We start from the raw sequence: 15467 nt of genomic DNA, 5'->3' as shown, positions 1-15467 counted from the left end.
CAATACTGAAGAATAATATAAATCGATATTATTTCATGTTGCAAAATCACGCAAGAGGGCGAATAAATAAAATGTATAAACCATGTGAAAAGCTGTACTAGCTGTACTGATTGTCTAATCAGTGGATTTTTCCGATGAAATCAGCCATGTAATAACCCGGCAATCAAGTTTGAACTAGTCTAACTAGTCTCGTTTTTGCACTCGCCACAATACATGTCTATCACTGATCATATGCAAACTTGTGAAACATTTATGTGAAAATTTGCTTATAAATGTAACAATTTTTGTTCCTCTCTTTTTTTCTGTAAAAATTTCTTTAAATGGATCAAACAATTTCAGAATCTTCATCTAAAGCGGTGCTTGACAATACTATTCCATACCTTCCAACAGAATGTCTTCGATACATTCTTTCATTTATTGAAGATGATGATATTCAAACATTACATTCAATCTTATTATTAAATAGAACTTGGTGTAAAAATACAGTTCCAATTCTTTGGAAAAAACCGTTTACGCTTTCACAAAGTAGAGAGCAATTATCACTTGAAAAGATAATTCCAATTTATCTTTCATATTTACCAGATGATTTTCTGGATATTCCTGAAATGCAGAATATTAAACGATGTGTTTATAAACGATCAACAATCTTCAATTACGCATCGTACTTGAAAGAGCTTGATTATAAAAAATTGTATGAAACTATTTCAGAATGGGTGTCTGTAAATAAAATTTTTGAAACTAAAAGTGAGGATATTGATATTGATTTGGCGAGATTATCATTTAAAGAATCCGAAGTATTTATAGAGAATGTTCAGGAACTCGTTGACGATAATTGGGGATCACGTGAATTGGATAATTCGATTATCGACGACGAACAAGATGATTATGATGATGATGATGATGATGATTCAGAGGATGTCCCTATTGAATATGATGATGGTGATTTTGATGACTATGACCAAGAAGATTATTATGAGGAAGAAATGGATGGATTATGGAGTGATCCAGAATATTATAATGATTTAGAGAGCATTGAGATACCGTTTGATAATTCTACAGAAAGCAAAAAATTAATGATCGCCAAAAAAATTTGTTTATATTTAATGAATAATTGCAGTAATTTTGAGAAACTAATTTTGGATACTCGAGGATGGACAAGAAATTTATCAATTGCTTCACGAGATTACATTTCTTTACCTTGTTTTCCTGGAGCGACCGAGTGTTTATCAAATATTACAGAATTTGTTTTAAATGGAGAGTTCGATAAAGGTGAGATATTTAATACGATGGCTACATACTGTAAGAATATTCGTTCTCTCGTAGTTTGGGATACATACCGTAGTGCATCTCACTCTTTAGCGGGTCTTATTAGCGCTCAAAATGGGTTAGAAATATTTACTTGGTGCAGTGGGGGTGAAGATTCTTCACCAATTTTATGGTCCTTCGCAAGTCAAAGTGAGAACCTCATTTGTGTTCAATTGATGAAGGCTTATACCAGAGATCATGAGGCATTTGAAGCTTTAGCAACTTGTAAAAATTTGGAAAGATTGAAGATTTCGGAATGTCAGCTTACTAGTCATCACATGAGAGCGTTGGAGAATGCAAATTTTCCTCGCCTTAAGTCAATTGAAATTAATGATATACATACTTATGAGGATGATCAAGATGAAGAAATCGATCCGCCATCTTTGGAATTGGCGAGTTTGATTCGTAATACAAGTGTACATCTTCAAGAAATAAGATTAAATTTAGAATTGCATTATTATCCCGGAATAATTGAAACCATAGCTATTAATTGTCCAAATTTAATTACATTTTCAGGAAATGTAAGTAGCGATGACCGATTTGAGGAGCTAATAAAATTATTAGAATGTTGTAAAAAACTTGAAAATTTAGTTATTTGTGGAGCTTACTGGAGTAATTTGTTTCACGTTGATGATATGTTACCTCAAATTGGTACTTTAATTCCAGAAAGCCTTAAACATTTAGATTTATCCAGATGGGCTTTTTCTGGAGGTCCTTTGAAAAATTTCTTAAAGGATTGTAATGCCAAACTTAAATTTATGTCTTTACATTGTTATTTCAGTAGTGATGAGCATAGGGCAGCTATTGATGCTTATGCTAAAGAAAAGGGGATCAGGGTAAAAGACTTTCATGTTGATTCACATAATCATGGATATGGAATGACTGTTTGTTACGTTACTGTCACTTTTGATGATATAATTTAGTTTATGGATATTATATATATGTATATATATAGGTTATAGTTTAAAATTATGACGACCAAAGAATTTTTTTGCGAGACTTTTTTTTTGAATATTTATTATTATACTATGAATTAGACAAGATAAATTCATTTGTAATGTAAAAAAATATTAGATAAATACATTATCTTGCTTTGCTTAAAAGCTTCCTATTACAGATTCAAGAATATATAATTGTGTAATCGCAAAATTTTAAATTTTTTTTTAATTATTTAAACGATAAATATTTTTATATTAAATTTAAAATCAATAATAATCCATCGTTCGTCCACGTTGAAATTCATATTTCTCGATTCTCATTTTTCTCCCTTAATAAGATTTTATTCTTAAAATTTAAAACGTATGTAAATCGATATCAGACTATCAGAGGCTAATAAAAAGAAACGAAGCTTCCAAAATCATATGATAAAAATTAAAAAGATTAAAAGACGAAAACTGATACATAAATTGTTTAAAGAAGAGAAGAGAATAAACGATTCATCAATGAGTTGTGTCAACAGAGTTGACCGTTGATTGAATTTTAAAAGTTTTTAGTGAGATGTGAACATGACTCCAGCGTAATTAGTCGTGCCGATATTGGTGACGATCCCTGTTTAGAGGTTCTTGTTTCTTTAAACGACTTCGTATAAATAAAATAATATTAAGAATTCAAGATTAATATATCTTGGCCGGCATTAAGACATTGTTCGTGTAATTGCTGATCGATGACAATTTTAAATTAGAATTTTCAAACGACTGTATGTTACATGTATCAAAATGCAATAAATCTTATCAAAAGAGTGAATGAATTTTGCAGAGTATTTGTGAATGTTTTATTCCTGAATATAAAAGAAATAATATTCTTTTAGAATGTATTAAATTATGCTAGAATTCTATTTATCATCAAAGAATTCATAAATTTTAATATGTAGTATTAGAGAGTCCAATGAGTGTGCAAGAATATGAATTTAAGCTATTTAAATTATTTTCTTTAAGAATAAATATATTTATTTATTATACATAATTAATTAACAAAAATAAAAATATTTATATAATTAAATACAATCGCTAATGATAAATGTCAAATATTTTATAATCAATTAATTAATTTTTATCTCCAATTATCTCGCGTTTATCATCATCATCGTCTTTTTCATCATTTTTACTTCCTTTATCTCCATTTATGAGATTTCGGATTACAATATACAAAGTTACGATTGTAATAGAGAATATCAATATTGTAAGAATGAATTGCATCGACTTCATAATATAATCAATTACAATTCGATATACAAGAGGTGTATTTCCAAAGAATGGTATTAATAAAATAACAACTACGAATTGTACAATCGATATACCTGTCTTCAACCATTGTATCATTCGACTTTTATACGGTTTATATTTTACTATTAAGAAAAAGAAAATCGCTTCCGTGACAAGTAAACCGATAATTTGTGCAATTGCACTTCGTTGACCCAATCCAATGATAATAGCTCGAAGAAAATCATAAGTAGTTGTAAAAACAAAGAACCAAACGCAATTTGAACTTTTATCTTCTTCTTCATGATATTGAGAGTAGAGCGAGCTATAAAAGATGGTATAAGTTGGTTTTTTATATTCATCCCAATTTTCAAAAAAGTATGGTCGCAAGATTTTGTAACCGCAAAAGGCCATTGCACCTAATGACAAGAATGTCACACAAATTACGGCAAGAAAAATAAATAGCCAACAATCTTTGATAAGCGCCAATTGATAGAAGGCAAAAAGGGTTATGGGATAGTAAAATAGTATCAGCTGGATAGTAAGAAAATAAAATATGGTTATAAAAAGTTTGTGTAGTTAATATGAAAACATTGATTCATTATTAAACACTTACTGCACGTATGAATCCACCTTGAATGGAAATGAATAAAATAAGTCAGCTTATATTATTATTCCTACATTGTAAAGCGTTTAGAAAATCTTGACTTACCAAGTATCAAAAGGTGAAGATTGTCCACTGCTTTTTTCAAGAAGGACCATTTCTTCCATAAGCTTGTCTGCAATTTTTTGCACGACCATGCAAACAACCAAATTAACAATACAATAACAAGAGCGACCCCTAACGTGAAACAGAATGAAATAAACGCAATGAAAAATAAATTATAATCTGGAGCATCCAATAGTTTTCCAAAAGATGTAAGTCCAGTCTCTTTTGAAGAAGGAGTGGGCTGACCAATATCTGCGCACGTGCTGTCACTATTATATGCAACGGGACTTTTGATTAAATTTGAACAGAAATTAACCATACGGCATATTCCCCCTCTTACTTGCTCATCTGCAATATTAGACAGATATGAGATATTAAAAACATTATTGCTCGGCAAACCTATTGCCCAACCGAGCTTGGATATTACATCCCGGTAACCATATGGAATACCAGGTAAAGAAATTAGAGCAGTAGTCACGAAAAACTGAGCAACCCGAATAATATCATATATGGATGGAGGATTATTCGAAGATGGTGGATGTTGTGTAATTGGTGTATGTGCTGGAGTTGTAGATTTTGTAGGATCATACGATGCCCCAGTAGGAAACTTTAAATTACAGGATTTTATGGATAAATGCAAAATGTGATGGGACAACAAGATCTCGGTTAGAGAATGTGAGACATGCAGTATAATATTCTTAGTACATACCTTATTCCCACTAGAAGTTGGCTGCAAGTTCCCGCTGGGATCAGAATATGGTGTACTTTGTGAGGTTGGTTGCAAATTTCCATTAGGATCAGAATATGGTGTACTTTGTGGGTTTTCAGGATCTAGTTCACCTTGTGAGCTTGGATGAGTTCTCTGAGTGGAATGATTTTCGTGATTTTTATGTATCTCATCTCTATCATGACTGTCGTGTCCGTCATGTTTTTTATGTATTTCATCTCTATCATGACTGTCGTGTCCGTCATGTTTTTTATGTATTTCATCTCTATCATGACTGTCGTGTCCGTCATGTTGTTCGTCATGTTTTTTCTCACATTCATCATGTTCTTTCTTGCGGTTTTTCGCCGCAATACAGAACACCGCAGCAACCGATCCGCAAATTAACGGAATATTGAATAAATATGGAATCAAATCTGTAACTATACCGTTACAAGAGGTGGTAACACATCCTAGGACTTTACCATTCTCATCTACTACGGATAATGTCAAATAAGCGTTACGTCCCGAAAGTTCACTATCTATATTTACAAATCGTTAATTTCGATAAATAAACTTAAACGTAAAAAGTTATATGGATTAAGATAATATACCTAAAAATTCTTCAGGCAACGAAGTGGTGTAGTTGAAAATAATGGTTGATTGTTCGTATTGAATTTCACATGTATTATTCATTGGACATGGACTAATACTTTCTGCAGTGTGTTTGTTATCCCAATAAATAGATGTTTTCACTAGAGCATCGTATTTAATATCATATTTTCAATATTAAAAATTTTAATCGATTAAAAGTTACATAAAAAATTATAAAAGATTACCAGTAGCACTATTTAAGTCATTCATTGAGGTTTTTCCTTTGACAATAAAATTTATTAATTTGGTATTTTTCATGATAACGAGTTGAATGTTTGTAAATTTCACCAGTCCAATACAGTTCTTGGGTTTTGACGGTGAAAATGTTTTCATTGATTGTGGTCCATACGTTGTGATTGTAACTACTTTTGCATCATCGGTAGTCGTGACAAAAGTAGTAGATGTAATGACTTCTTGTCTTTTTTGTAGCGTCGGTGTAGGTTTCTCACTTATTGGATTTGATAAAACTTGTATCGCGTAGAACGACAAGAGAATTATAACATAAAAAAATAAATTAACACGTCGTAGTCTAGACATCATTACGCTTAAAATCTTTGCAAATATCAAGTTGAATAACTTAAATTATGATAACAGTTCATTGGTATTTAAATGAGAAAAAACATGAAACTGTTTAATTGTTATCTCATGGAATATGGAAAATTATCAGGATATAGAACTCCGTAAAATAGTGATACTTGGCGTTTTCGGTATTTCGGTAACAGATTTTTTATTGGAAAACCATTTGTTTAATTAATTTATCTTGCAATGTTTGTTTATCAACTTTCTGTAGTGTTACAAATAGAAACGATCAAAAGTCACACAAAATTGTGTGTAACGCATAAAACAATAAAAAAAAGATGCGTGTGTTACTAAACTTTTTTAAATCAAACGCCTGATTTGGATATATTTGTAACTAAATCTCTAATTAAGTTATAGCGATCATTTTAATTTTTTGTTTTTCTTTAAATAAAAAAAAAACTTGTCCGTCCGAAATCCGACAAATCCGCAATTCCGTATTAAAATATTCTTTCGTTTGGATCATCTGTAATCAAGCTTTTTTTCGTATAGTTTAGTCGCGCAAATTTTTTCTTTGTTTTCAAGGACTATTATATTTTACCATAAAAATTTTTACAAATGAAGCTCTAAAATTGTATATTTACTCCAAATGGCAATCATTTATAAATTCAAATCAAATATCAAATATGGGATCTTATTCCATCTAATTAAAGCAAAGAGGCCTCAAATGAAACCAAAATTATTTCGAAATTATTATCAAATGTAACAATTTGTTTCAATATTTTCTAACTAAAATAAGTTTACACTTTACATATCAATACAATGGACTTAAGACAATACTAATGTTAAAAAGATTAATTACTCACTCTTCTAGTAGTAGAAAATTTCCTCCTAGGTTGGTTTCCTCATCTGAATTAATAGATATTGCTCTAAATGTGGGAAAGTTAAATGTTTAGAACGAGTTTTTAATAAAACTTGCCATAGTTGTGGGAAATAGTCGACTGAAAATACAAGCCTGTTTTAAATATCTCCCTTTAATTTCTTCCCTTATATATATCTGATATCTTTTTTTTTTATGATACTACATATAGTATATAAGATTCAAAATAAATAAACGATTTATTAAATTAATGTCTAATAAGGCTAAAAGCATTTATTTTATCATTGAATTATGATTGGTACAGATAAATCTTTATTAGAATCACTACAATTTGTAGGATATTATTATAATGAAACATATTAAAGAGCGCGTTATATTTTTAGCTGGGTTCATTTTAAAAGACCCGTAAATTAGGTTGATTTTGACCATGTACCATACATGAGTATAATTTAAATTTATTTTTAAATCGGTTTATATATTGGTTTAGCCAGAATATTATTATTACAGACAGTATTATACTGATATATGTATGACCTTGTGTACAGTATTTCTTTGATTATAAGTTTTAATAACTGGAATTTACGGAAATTAAGTACACTCTAATATACATTAATAGCATTAATGGGAGAATTGGGTGTAAAATTTTCGATCATTTAACCTAATCTAATTCTAGCTGGAATTATAAGATAAATTATCATTTTATATCCTTTTTGGCAATAAATTCTGGCCAAATTTATAATACTGCCATTATGACAATACAACTATTGGATTAGTAATTTTGTCTCAATCTGACCTCTGGATGGCAAGAAAATTGAGAAAATATTAAAAAAAAATTATACTAAAGAATGTTAGTTAATAGTACGAAGCGCACAATTTATTGACACAGATGTCGACCGTATCAAATATTAATATGTATTTCTTGTTCTTTCAGAAAATAAAAAAAAATTTCATAAAGTTTTATTCATGACATTAAAAAAAAACTAACCGCTATTATTTTCGCCGAAGTTTGTAAATGAAAATGTAAAAATGTAAAGTAAGTGTACTTACGGCTTAAATCGCAAATGAAACTTTGGAGTGCGTATTGAAATTGGAATGATTTACTAATTACGTAATATTATATAACAAAAAGACCAGGCTTTAGGGTTTGCATGAAATAGAAATTATGTTTATTTAAATTTAATAACAAAAGTCTCCAAATAAATAAATAATAGAAAAATAAATATTCTTAAAAATCATCAATGTCCTTTTCAGTTGACATGGAAAATCATCTTTTACAATTTTGCTTTAACACTAGATTCAATCTCGGAATATAACTTATCAGTCACTTTATGGAAAGTTTGTCGAGCTTCATGACGTTTAAGTTTTAACCTGAAATTCATAATTAATAAGTATCTCAGATAGTTTTTTTATCAATCATAAATAAATAATACATACGTAGGAGTGAGAAGATTATTTTCAACAGAGAATGGTACATTCGTAAGATGAATAGCTTTTACAAATTCAAATCTAATTAAATAAAATAAAAATAAATTATTTAATAATTATCGAATTTAACAAAAATTATAAAGTATAACATCAACTTACCCTCTGAGTTTGGCATTTTGTCCAACTTTATCCATTTCTTTTAAAAATTCTTTACGAACTTCCGGATCATTAATTAAACTCTCCATTCCTTTTTCATCTCCCAATGAAACATTTTTTTTAACTAACACGTTGGCCCAAGGTACAAAAGTTTCGGGATCTGGTACAACAACTGCTACAAGATAATTACGAAGAGAATCTCCATGTACATATATTTGTACTATCAAAGGAGAATTAATATAAACGTTTTCGATCTACAAAAAAAACACACAAATTTAATATTTACAGATAGATTTAAAAACATTGTTATAAAAGTTATTACTTTTTCAGGGGCAACATATTCTCCTTGAGAAAGCTTGAATATGTTTTTTTTGCGATCAACTATAGTCCATGCGCCTTGATAAATTAAAAATTAATTATACATATGAACTATGAGATTAGTAAATTCACGTGAAAACCACTTACCACGCTCATCAACATAAGCGATATCACCAGTATGAACCCATCCTTCAGAATCAATGGCTTCTTTTGTTTTTTCTTCATCTTTGTAATAACCAATAAAACAATGTGGTCCACGATAACATAGTTCACCACGAGGATATGGTTTATCAGTTGATAAATAATTCATTTCAGGTACATCCACAAGTTTCATTTCACAACTAAAATTTAAAGTAATAATATTAAATAATTATTGTAATGTAAATAAACACAAATTAAGAACACTACCATAAGTGTGGCCCTCCAACATGACCGGCTTTGTTTTCGCCTCGAAGACCAACTGTCGCAGTTGCAACACCTTCAGTCTGCCCATAACCTAATGAAACAATAGGTTACTATTATATTTTATACAAATCTTATATAATTCTTATTTCAACATACCCTCTACAATTTCGGTTGAAAAGGCTATTCTTAAAAATTGCAATACTTCAGGATCTAAAGGGGCAGAACCTGTTATCATCACACGTACACGACCCCCTAATATTTGTTTAATCTTGTTAAATATAATTCGGTCCCATAGGGGATGTGTGTATCCTTGTCCCGTCTCCAATTTTTCAAGTTTAGCAGCCACTGCTCTCCTTGATAATGCTCCCTTAATTCCTGGAGCGTTAACCGTAGCTTGTTGAAGCTTAGCATGAATACGTGTAAGCAATCTTGGAACCGATGGGAATAATGTAGGTCTAAGTTCGGCAACATCGTCAATAAGCGTAAGAACGTCTCCATGGTAATATCCGATACTGCAACCAAATGAAATTGCCATTGATTCCAATATACGACCAAAAATATGAGCCAGCTATTAAATTAAACTCCAATTAATAAGGTTAGCCAAAGAATTTTTTCTTTAAAAAACTTAATTATTAATAAAGCAATTAATTACTAACCGGCAAATACGATATAAGAACCTTCGTAATTGATAGAAATATTTTCTTTTTAATGAATATAATAATAAAAGACGATCAAATAATATAAATAACATACATCATCTTGATTTCCGTCCCAAAGCTGGCATGTTGAAGAAATTGCTGCTACAAAATTCCTGTGTGTAAGCATAACACCTTTTGGAACTCCAGTTGTACCAGAAGTATAACAAATACAAGAGAGATCTTTTGGAGAAGGGGGATTATGCTTTCGGGGATATTGCTTTCCCAGCTTTTCTACCTCACTAAAACTCAACAATACAATTCCCTTGTCTTCCGCCCAAGCTTTTAATACTTTTCCGGTAGTAGTACTCCCAAAAGGTACAGGAGAATCATCTTCTAACTCATCCATTGAAATAATAACTTTTAAATTTGGAACCTTCGGAGCCAATTGAATTAATCCGGGAATTCGATTGGCACCAGTAACAACAATTGGAATCTCAGCATGATTTATAACATATTCCACAGTTTCTAAGGTATCATAAAATAATTTAATTAATAGAATATTGATTTTTTTGATCATTTCTTGTTTTATTACCTGGTCCCAAAGTATCATACAATGCAACGGTGATAAGATTATAAGCGCAATTGGCCTAATAAGATAAAATCAATGTTATATATTGATCTTCAAAAATTTTCACATAATTTAAATTACCTGATCAGTAATAAACCATTCTGGATTATTTCATAAGTTTAATAGTGAGTGACAATACATAAGATAAAAACAAAAAATTAATTAATTCGTACCAGGTCTATTATTAGCATAAATTCCCACTGTCCATTGCTTATCCTTGAAATTCTTAGGATTCTTCTTATTTTTAAGATTCTTATCCGTCTATAGGAAAATTTTCGATAAGTATACAATTGAATGCTCATAAAATGATTGAACATACATTTTCATTTAAATACAAAAGCCCTGATCCAAAATTATCTATGCGTTCAGCAATTTGCTTATAAGATTGCCATAAATATGACCCATATTGTCCCGTCGATTTATTATAAGAACGATAACCAATACAATTTCTGTCTTTCGAAACGTTAAGAGCTAATAAATAACATAAATAAAGATTTAGTCTTTAAATAAACCTTTTAAACAAAAGCACATTATTGATTGTTACATACAGTATTGGAAATTCTCATATAGCGTTGTTACTTCTTTTCTATTAAATTAATCGATAAAACCACTCTGCAAATTAAGAATAATGCAAATAATAAAGGTAAGTAAAGGTATTACAAACCTTATCGTAACAGTTAAATTATCCGGGTTAAGAGCATTTCTGTATATTCCAGTTTGGCCAGACTTTCTAGTATCAGGCAATTCAACGGAGTACTTCGTTGGCGGCTGGGTCATACTTTTTTTCCTCAAAAGCTTCGTTGGTTTCGATTTTCGATCTGCGAAATATTTGATATAAATTTATCTACTATTCTAGCAGATCTAGATGAATCTCAAAAATTCTGATTGGATGGTAATTTATCCACTAAAAAAATTTCTAAATACCAAATCCTAAAATCCTAACCTAATACTAACATTCGGAGGCCGGAGCGGTTCTTACTCCGGATTCTGGTGTAAATTAAGCTCGATTCTTGTGATTGTGTTAACTTGAGTAGATATTAAATTTTTATTAATGTGAAATTCTGATCATAGATTGTCAGAACTCAGAACACTATCCATGTATATTAAAGAATTGGTTTGGAGCGGCCTTAAAGTAGATAGATGAAGTAAGTTAATTTTTACTTTATCGTGAAGTATATAATGGAATTTTATATGTAAATATGCCCACTAACATGAAGACTCTTTTCTTAAATTAGTTTAGCAAAGTAGTAAACATAATCTATTAAGTTCGACCTCTCTGGTAGGATTTCAAATATTAACAATAAAATAATTTAAATAATTATAATTCTTTATTTTAAAATCTACTTTCCAGATCGCACAAAATATGTAGTAAAATAATATCAAATAATATTCTATATGCGTAATCAAATAAAAACGATTCCATAATTTCTTATGGAAATATTAATATCTAATTTATTGACTAAATTACAATATTAAAATGTGACTTTTAAATATTTATTTATTAGAATAAACTAACCAAATCATTTGTTAATCCATTATTTTGATGATTATTTGATGAGGATGATTGAAGTGGAGTAGATAGATCATTATTCATGTTACTACCACCAAACAAATCCAACAAATCATCTACATTTGCAGTAGCGTTTGTTGATTTAGATGAGGAAGGAGGTGTATTAGATGTTGGCGTTGCAGAATTATCGTTAAAATCAAGATCCAATAAGTTCTCAATATTAGTTTTAACTTGAGCTTGAATAGGTGATTCTCGAGAAGCTTCTTCTTGCTCCCTACAAGATAGAGGGAAAATAAATTTTGTTAAGCACTCAAAAGAGATCAGATAAAAAATAAAATGGAATAAATAAACATACTCAATAGCTCGCCGTTGTACAGCGTCTGCACCAAATCTTCCTCTTCCAAGGAATGTTTCTGGAGGTTTATGGTACACACTTGCAAGAGTCGAAATATTATTAATAAGTTCTTCTAGCAGTGGACCACTCAAAGTGTTACCCTGTACAGATATTACTGGTCTGTCTGATAAAACAACGGCCTACATAAGAAAGAAACAATTTAAAAAAAATGCACGGTTTAATTTATTAAAATTTTTTTAAAAAAGTTTACCTTGGCAGCTTGGGGGTCTGTAGAAAGTAATCTCCAGTAAACATATGCACGATCTCGGATATCTGGATTATCACATTCTGAAGTAGCAATTTGTAGTAACCGCCAAACAATATTTTGTGTTGCCTGTGGCTTTTTAAGAAATAATTTAACGGTCGCAGTAACTAACTGTAATTGAACCTGTCCAGTCAACAAAAAAAAGAAATAAAAAACCCTGTAAATATTGATAAATCAAGTTTCAGACCACGTCCCATCCATACATCTCTTTAACTTAATATTTCTTAATTAGACTTAAAATTATTACCTGAGAATTTTCATCTCTAAAAGTATCTAAAAACGTAACAAGTAATTCGTCCGCATTTTCTATTCTCTCAGCATATTCTCCGATGATCCAAATAAGTGATGCCTTGGCTTCTGGTTCATCTAAAACTTCTAAATTCTGACACAGTGTAGGAATAATTCCTTCGTAATTGTTTGGATATTTTCGGAAAATATCCTATATATATAGAAAAGAGAATAATTGCTGTTCATAAATTAATATTATAATAACGAATTGTAAAGAGTCGACATAAACCTTAATAACAATAATAGCCTCCTGAACCACATAATTCACTTTGGTATTTATTAAGTCCAATAAAACATTAATACATCTTTCAGACGCTTCATCAATTTTTATTGCACATTGTCCAATTGCACGAACAGATTTTCTAACGAAATCCACATCAACTTCGGATGCATATCTAAAAATAATTTTGGCAGTTTTATTGTTGGATAATGCAGATAATTACGTAGAACGCGCCACTTAAAATAACTTACTCTTTTAGTTCTGATAAAAGTTGATCGACATTTTTATCATTAGCTAGTTTGATCATAATTTCAAGTTTTTCCAATTTCACATATGGTGGATCATTATATTTACAAAAGAAAACTCTTATTTCATTTTGTAAAATATCAGAACGTTTTTGCAAAATAAGATTAATGTTTCGTAGTGCAACGTATTGAACTTCTGGTGCAGATGCCAGCAACGTGACTAAAAATCAATGTTAATTTCTTTGTAAAACATAATAATACTTAATAATATATCTATCCTAACGTACATAATGTATATTACATACCTAATGGTGGTGCCATCTTTCTAACTAATTGACGTAACATCTCATCAGTTTTGATAATTCTCATATAAATCATTACAACCTAAACGAAATATAATCCTGTCCGTAAATTTCATAATTTCATTATTTAGAGAAAATAACTTTCTAAATAAATCTGAAATCATCACCTTAATTGCGGATAAAACTACACTTCCATTAACATGTTGAAATTGTGGAATTACACGTTCAACAATATGTTCAGCCTCTTTTGAATCCGAAGGTCGATAATCTGCCAATGCTGTTAAAATTGCTATACGACCCCATCTGTTCCATAATAAAAAATTTAACAATTTTAATTGATATGAAAATTCCTCTCCTACAATATAACAATATCGCTAAATTATTTTATATGCCTTACTCTGTGCATTCATTTAATGCTACCAAAAGTTTTGTAAGTGTCGGTGTATTAATAACAAAAATATCTTTAGTTGTAGATGCTTCATTTATTTCTGCAAGTGCTGTTACGGCGTTTGCTACCACCTTTTTTTAAGAAAAATTTTATAATTTATACATACAATATAATAATATAATTTTTTTTAAACAAGTAAAATACCATAGGATTCGCGTCCGAAACCATGTCTTGTAAAACAGCAACAAATCCATTTTCAGTGGCTAATTCTGGATTTAAATCATATAATTTTGCTACACATATCGCAGCAGTTTTTCGGACATAAGGATTATCATCCTACACAATTACGAATTGTATCTTTTAAAAAAATAAATAAAAAATAAATATAAATAATACAATAAATTATATATACTTTTAGGCATTTCCTTAAGGGCTCACAGAGATAATCGATTATCTTTTCTACACGGATACATCCCATTGTACGAATAGCTAATGCCCTTATCAATGGATTGATATCATCAGTATCCTTAAAATAAATCAGTTAATATTCGTGATATTAATTTAGTTTATTTAAAAAAAAATTGGTTATATAAACATACAATTTACTAAATGTCAATTACCTTTACAAACGTATTAACCGCTAAAATTACCAGCTCTGGCTGAGTTTTGGCATAATTCATCAAGTACAAATACACTAATTTCTTTTGTTCCAAATCCTCGGTTTGCATATTTTTCAAGACTTCCGGGAATAAACCCGAAACATCCTTCCCAACGGTCATGTTCGCTATGACTTTTTTGATTGCATCTTTCCGACGATCGCGATATTCACTGTTAAGGTCAGCACGAAGCTCATAATTTTCACCTAAAATGAATAAAAAATTTGGTTCAGATTATTTTGTTGATTTCAACAAAAGTTTTCTGGATATTCTAAGTAAGACTATAATAATAAACATGTTTTGATGAAGAACTGCTAAAATTCGTGAAATTCGAGAATTCCAGAAGTGGTATCATCATTTTTGAAAAAGAATTTCATGGATCAAAACCCGATTTCAACAAAACCTCAACATTCAATAAACTTTATACTAAAGCCGACCTTTCTTTGTTGTTGCAAAGAACTTTGGTTTAGTAACTCGAAAATCGTTCATTATTTATTTTTGAAAGAACGGAACGTGTTTGGCTTGAACCAATCGAGATTTTATATCAGAATGGTGATGTCATCACAAAATATCGAGCCAATCAAACATATTTAGCTTTTTTTTTTACGTTTTGGTGAAGTTTTGAGTAACTATTCAAACGAACGATGCCATTTCCAAATTTACG

General features: G+C 30.0%; 4 protein-coding genes across 4 annotated transcripts; 1 reads left to right on the top strand and 3 right to left on the bottom strand.

The window, feature by feature from the left end:
• Positions 1-306: 306 nt before the first annotated feature.
• On the top strand, positions 307-2418 carry OCT59_018373 (uncharacterized protein). Its single transcript, XM_025326002.2, has one exon. It carries the CDS (start codon positions 321-323, stop codon positions 2226-2228), a length of 1908 nt encoding a protein of 635 aa, XP_025178480.1. The 5' UTR covers positions 307-320; the 3' UTR covers positions 2229-2418.
• A 929-nt stretch (positions 2419-3347) lies between these two features.
• On the bottom strand, positions 3348-6109 carry OCT59_018372 (uncharacterized protein; the record flags this gene model as incomplete). Its single annotated transcript, XM_025317359.2, has 6 exons — positions 3348-4037; positions 4120-4136; positions 4216-4819; positions 4922-5457; positions 5530-5670; positions 5755-6109. The coding sequence occupies 6 exons, from the start codon at positions 6107-6109 to the stop codon at positions 3348-3350; spliced, it is 2343 nt and encodes a 780-aa protein (XP_025178479.2).
• Positions 6110-8104: 1995 nt separating this feature from the next.
• OCT59_018371 (uncharacterized protein) lies at positions 8105-11348 on the bottom strand. Its single transcript, XM_025317358.2, has 15 exons — positions 11200-11348; positions 11084-11121; positions 10855-11006; positions 10709-10796; positions 10617-10636; positions 10500-10554; positions 10023-10432; positions 9926-9946; positions 9426-9837; positions 9273-9360; positions 9012-9205; positions 8869-8942; positions 8550-8800; positions 8400-8471; positions 8105-8333 (listed from the first exon to the last, which is right to left on the bottom strand). The coding sequence occupies exons 1-15, from the start codon at positions 11310-11312 to the stop codon at positions 8237-8239; spliced, it is 2085 nt and encodes a 694-aa protein (XP_025178477.1). The 5' UTR covers positions 11313-11348; the 3' UTR covers positions 8105-8236.
• Positions 11349-11831: 483 nt separating this feature from the next.
• OCT59_018370 (uncharacterized protein) lies at positions 11832-15311 on the bottom strand. Its single transcript, XM_025317357.2, has 13 exons — positions 15241-15311; positions 14768-15009; positions 14560-14673; positions 14352-14483; positions 14157-14278; positions 13927-14062; positions 13763-13841; positions 13464-13677; positions 13222-13387; positions 12952-13143; positions 12651-12827; positions 12401-12579; positions 11832-12319 (listed from the first exon to the last, which is right to left on the bottom strand). The coding sequence occupies exons 1-13, from the start codon at positions 15290-15292 to the stop codon at positions 12037-12039; spliced, it is 2088 nt and encodes a 695-aa protein (XP_025178476.1). The 5' UTR covers positions 15293-15311; the 3' UTR covers positions 11832-12036.
• Positions 15312-15467: the final 156 nt, after the last annotated feature.

This window comes from Rhizophagus irregularis, chromosome 27 (assembly GCF_026210795.1).
Source record: "Rhizophagus irregularis chromosome 27, complete sequence".
Taxonomy (NCBI): domain Eukaryota; kingdom Fungi; phylum Glomeromycota; class Glomeromycetes; order Glomerales; family Glomeraceae; genus Rhizophagus; species Rhizophagus irregularis.
The sequence above is the reverse complement of the archived record's forward strand: the minus strand, read 5'-3'. Positions and strand labels throughout refer to the sequence as shown.

Coding starts and splice junctions, on each gene's coding strand:
- OCT59_018373 (XM_025326002.2), top strand. CDS start 321: ATGGATCAAACAATTTCAGAATCTTCATCTAAAGCGGTGCTTGACAAT.
- OCT59_018371 (XM_025317358.2), bottom strand. CDS start 11,312: ATGACCCAGCCGCCAACGAAGTACTCCGTTGAATTGCCTGATACTAGA. Junction 9,838..9,925: donor TTCTTATATCGTATTTGCCG/GTTAGTAATTAA, acceptor TTAATTTAATAG/CTGGCTCATATTTTTGGTCG. Junction 8,801..8,868: donor AATATGTTGCCCCTGAAAAA/GTAATAACTTTT, acceptor TTTTTTTTGTAG/ATCGAAAACGTTTATATTAA.
- OCT59_018370 (XM_025317357.2), bottom strand. CDS start 15,292: ATGAACGATTTTCGAGTTACTAAACCAAAGTTCTTTGCAACAACAAAG. Junction 14,674..14,767: donor CGGTTAATACGTTTGTAAAG/GTAATTGACATT, acceptor ATTTATTTTAAG/GATACTGATGATATCAATCC. Junction 12,580..12,650: donor CAGACCCCCAAGCTGCCAAG/GTAAACTTTTTT, acceptor TTTCTTATGTAG/GCCGTTGTTTTATCAGACAG.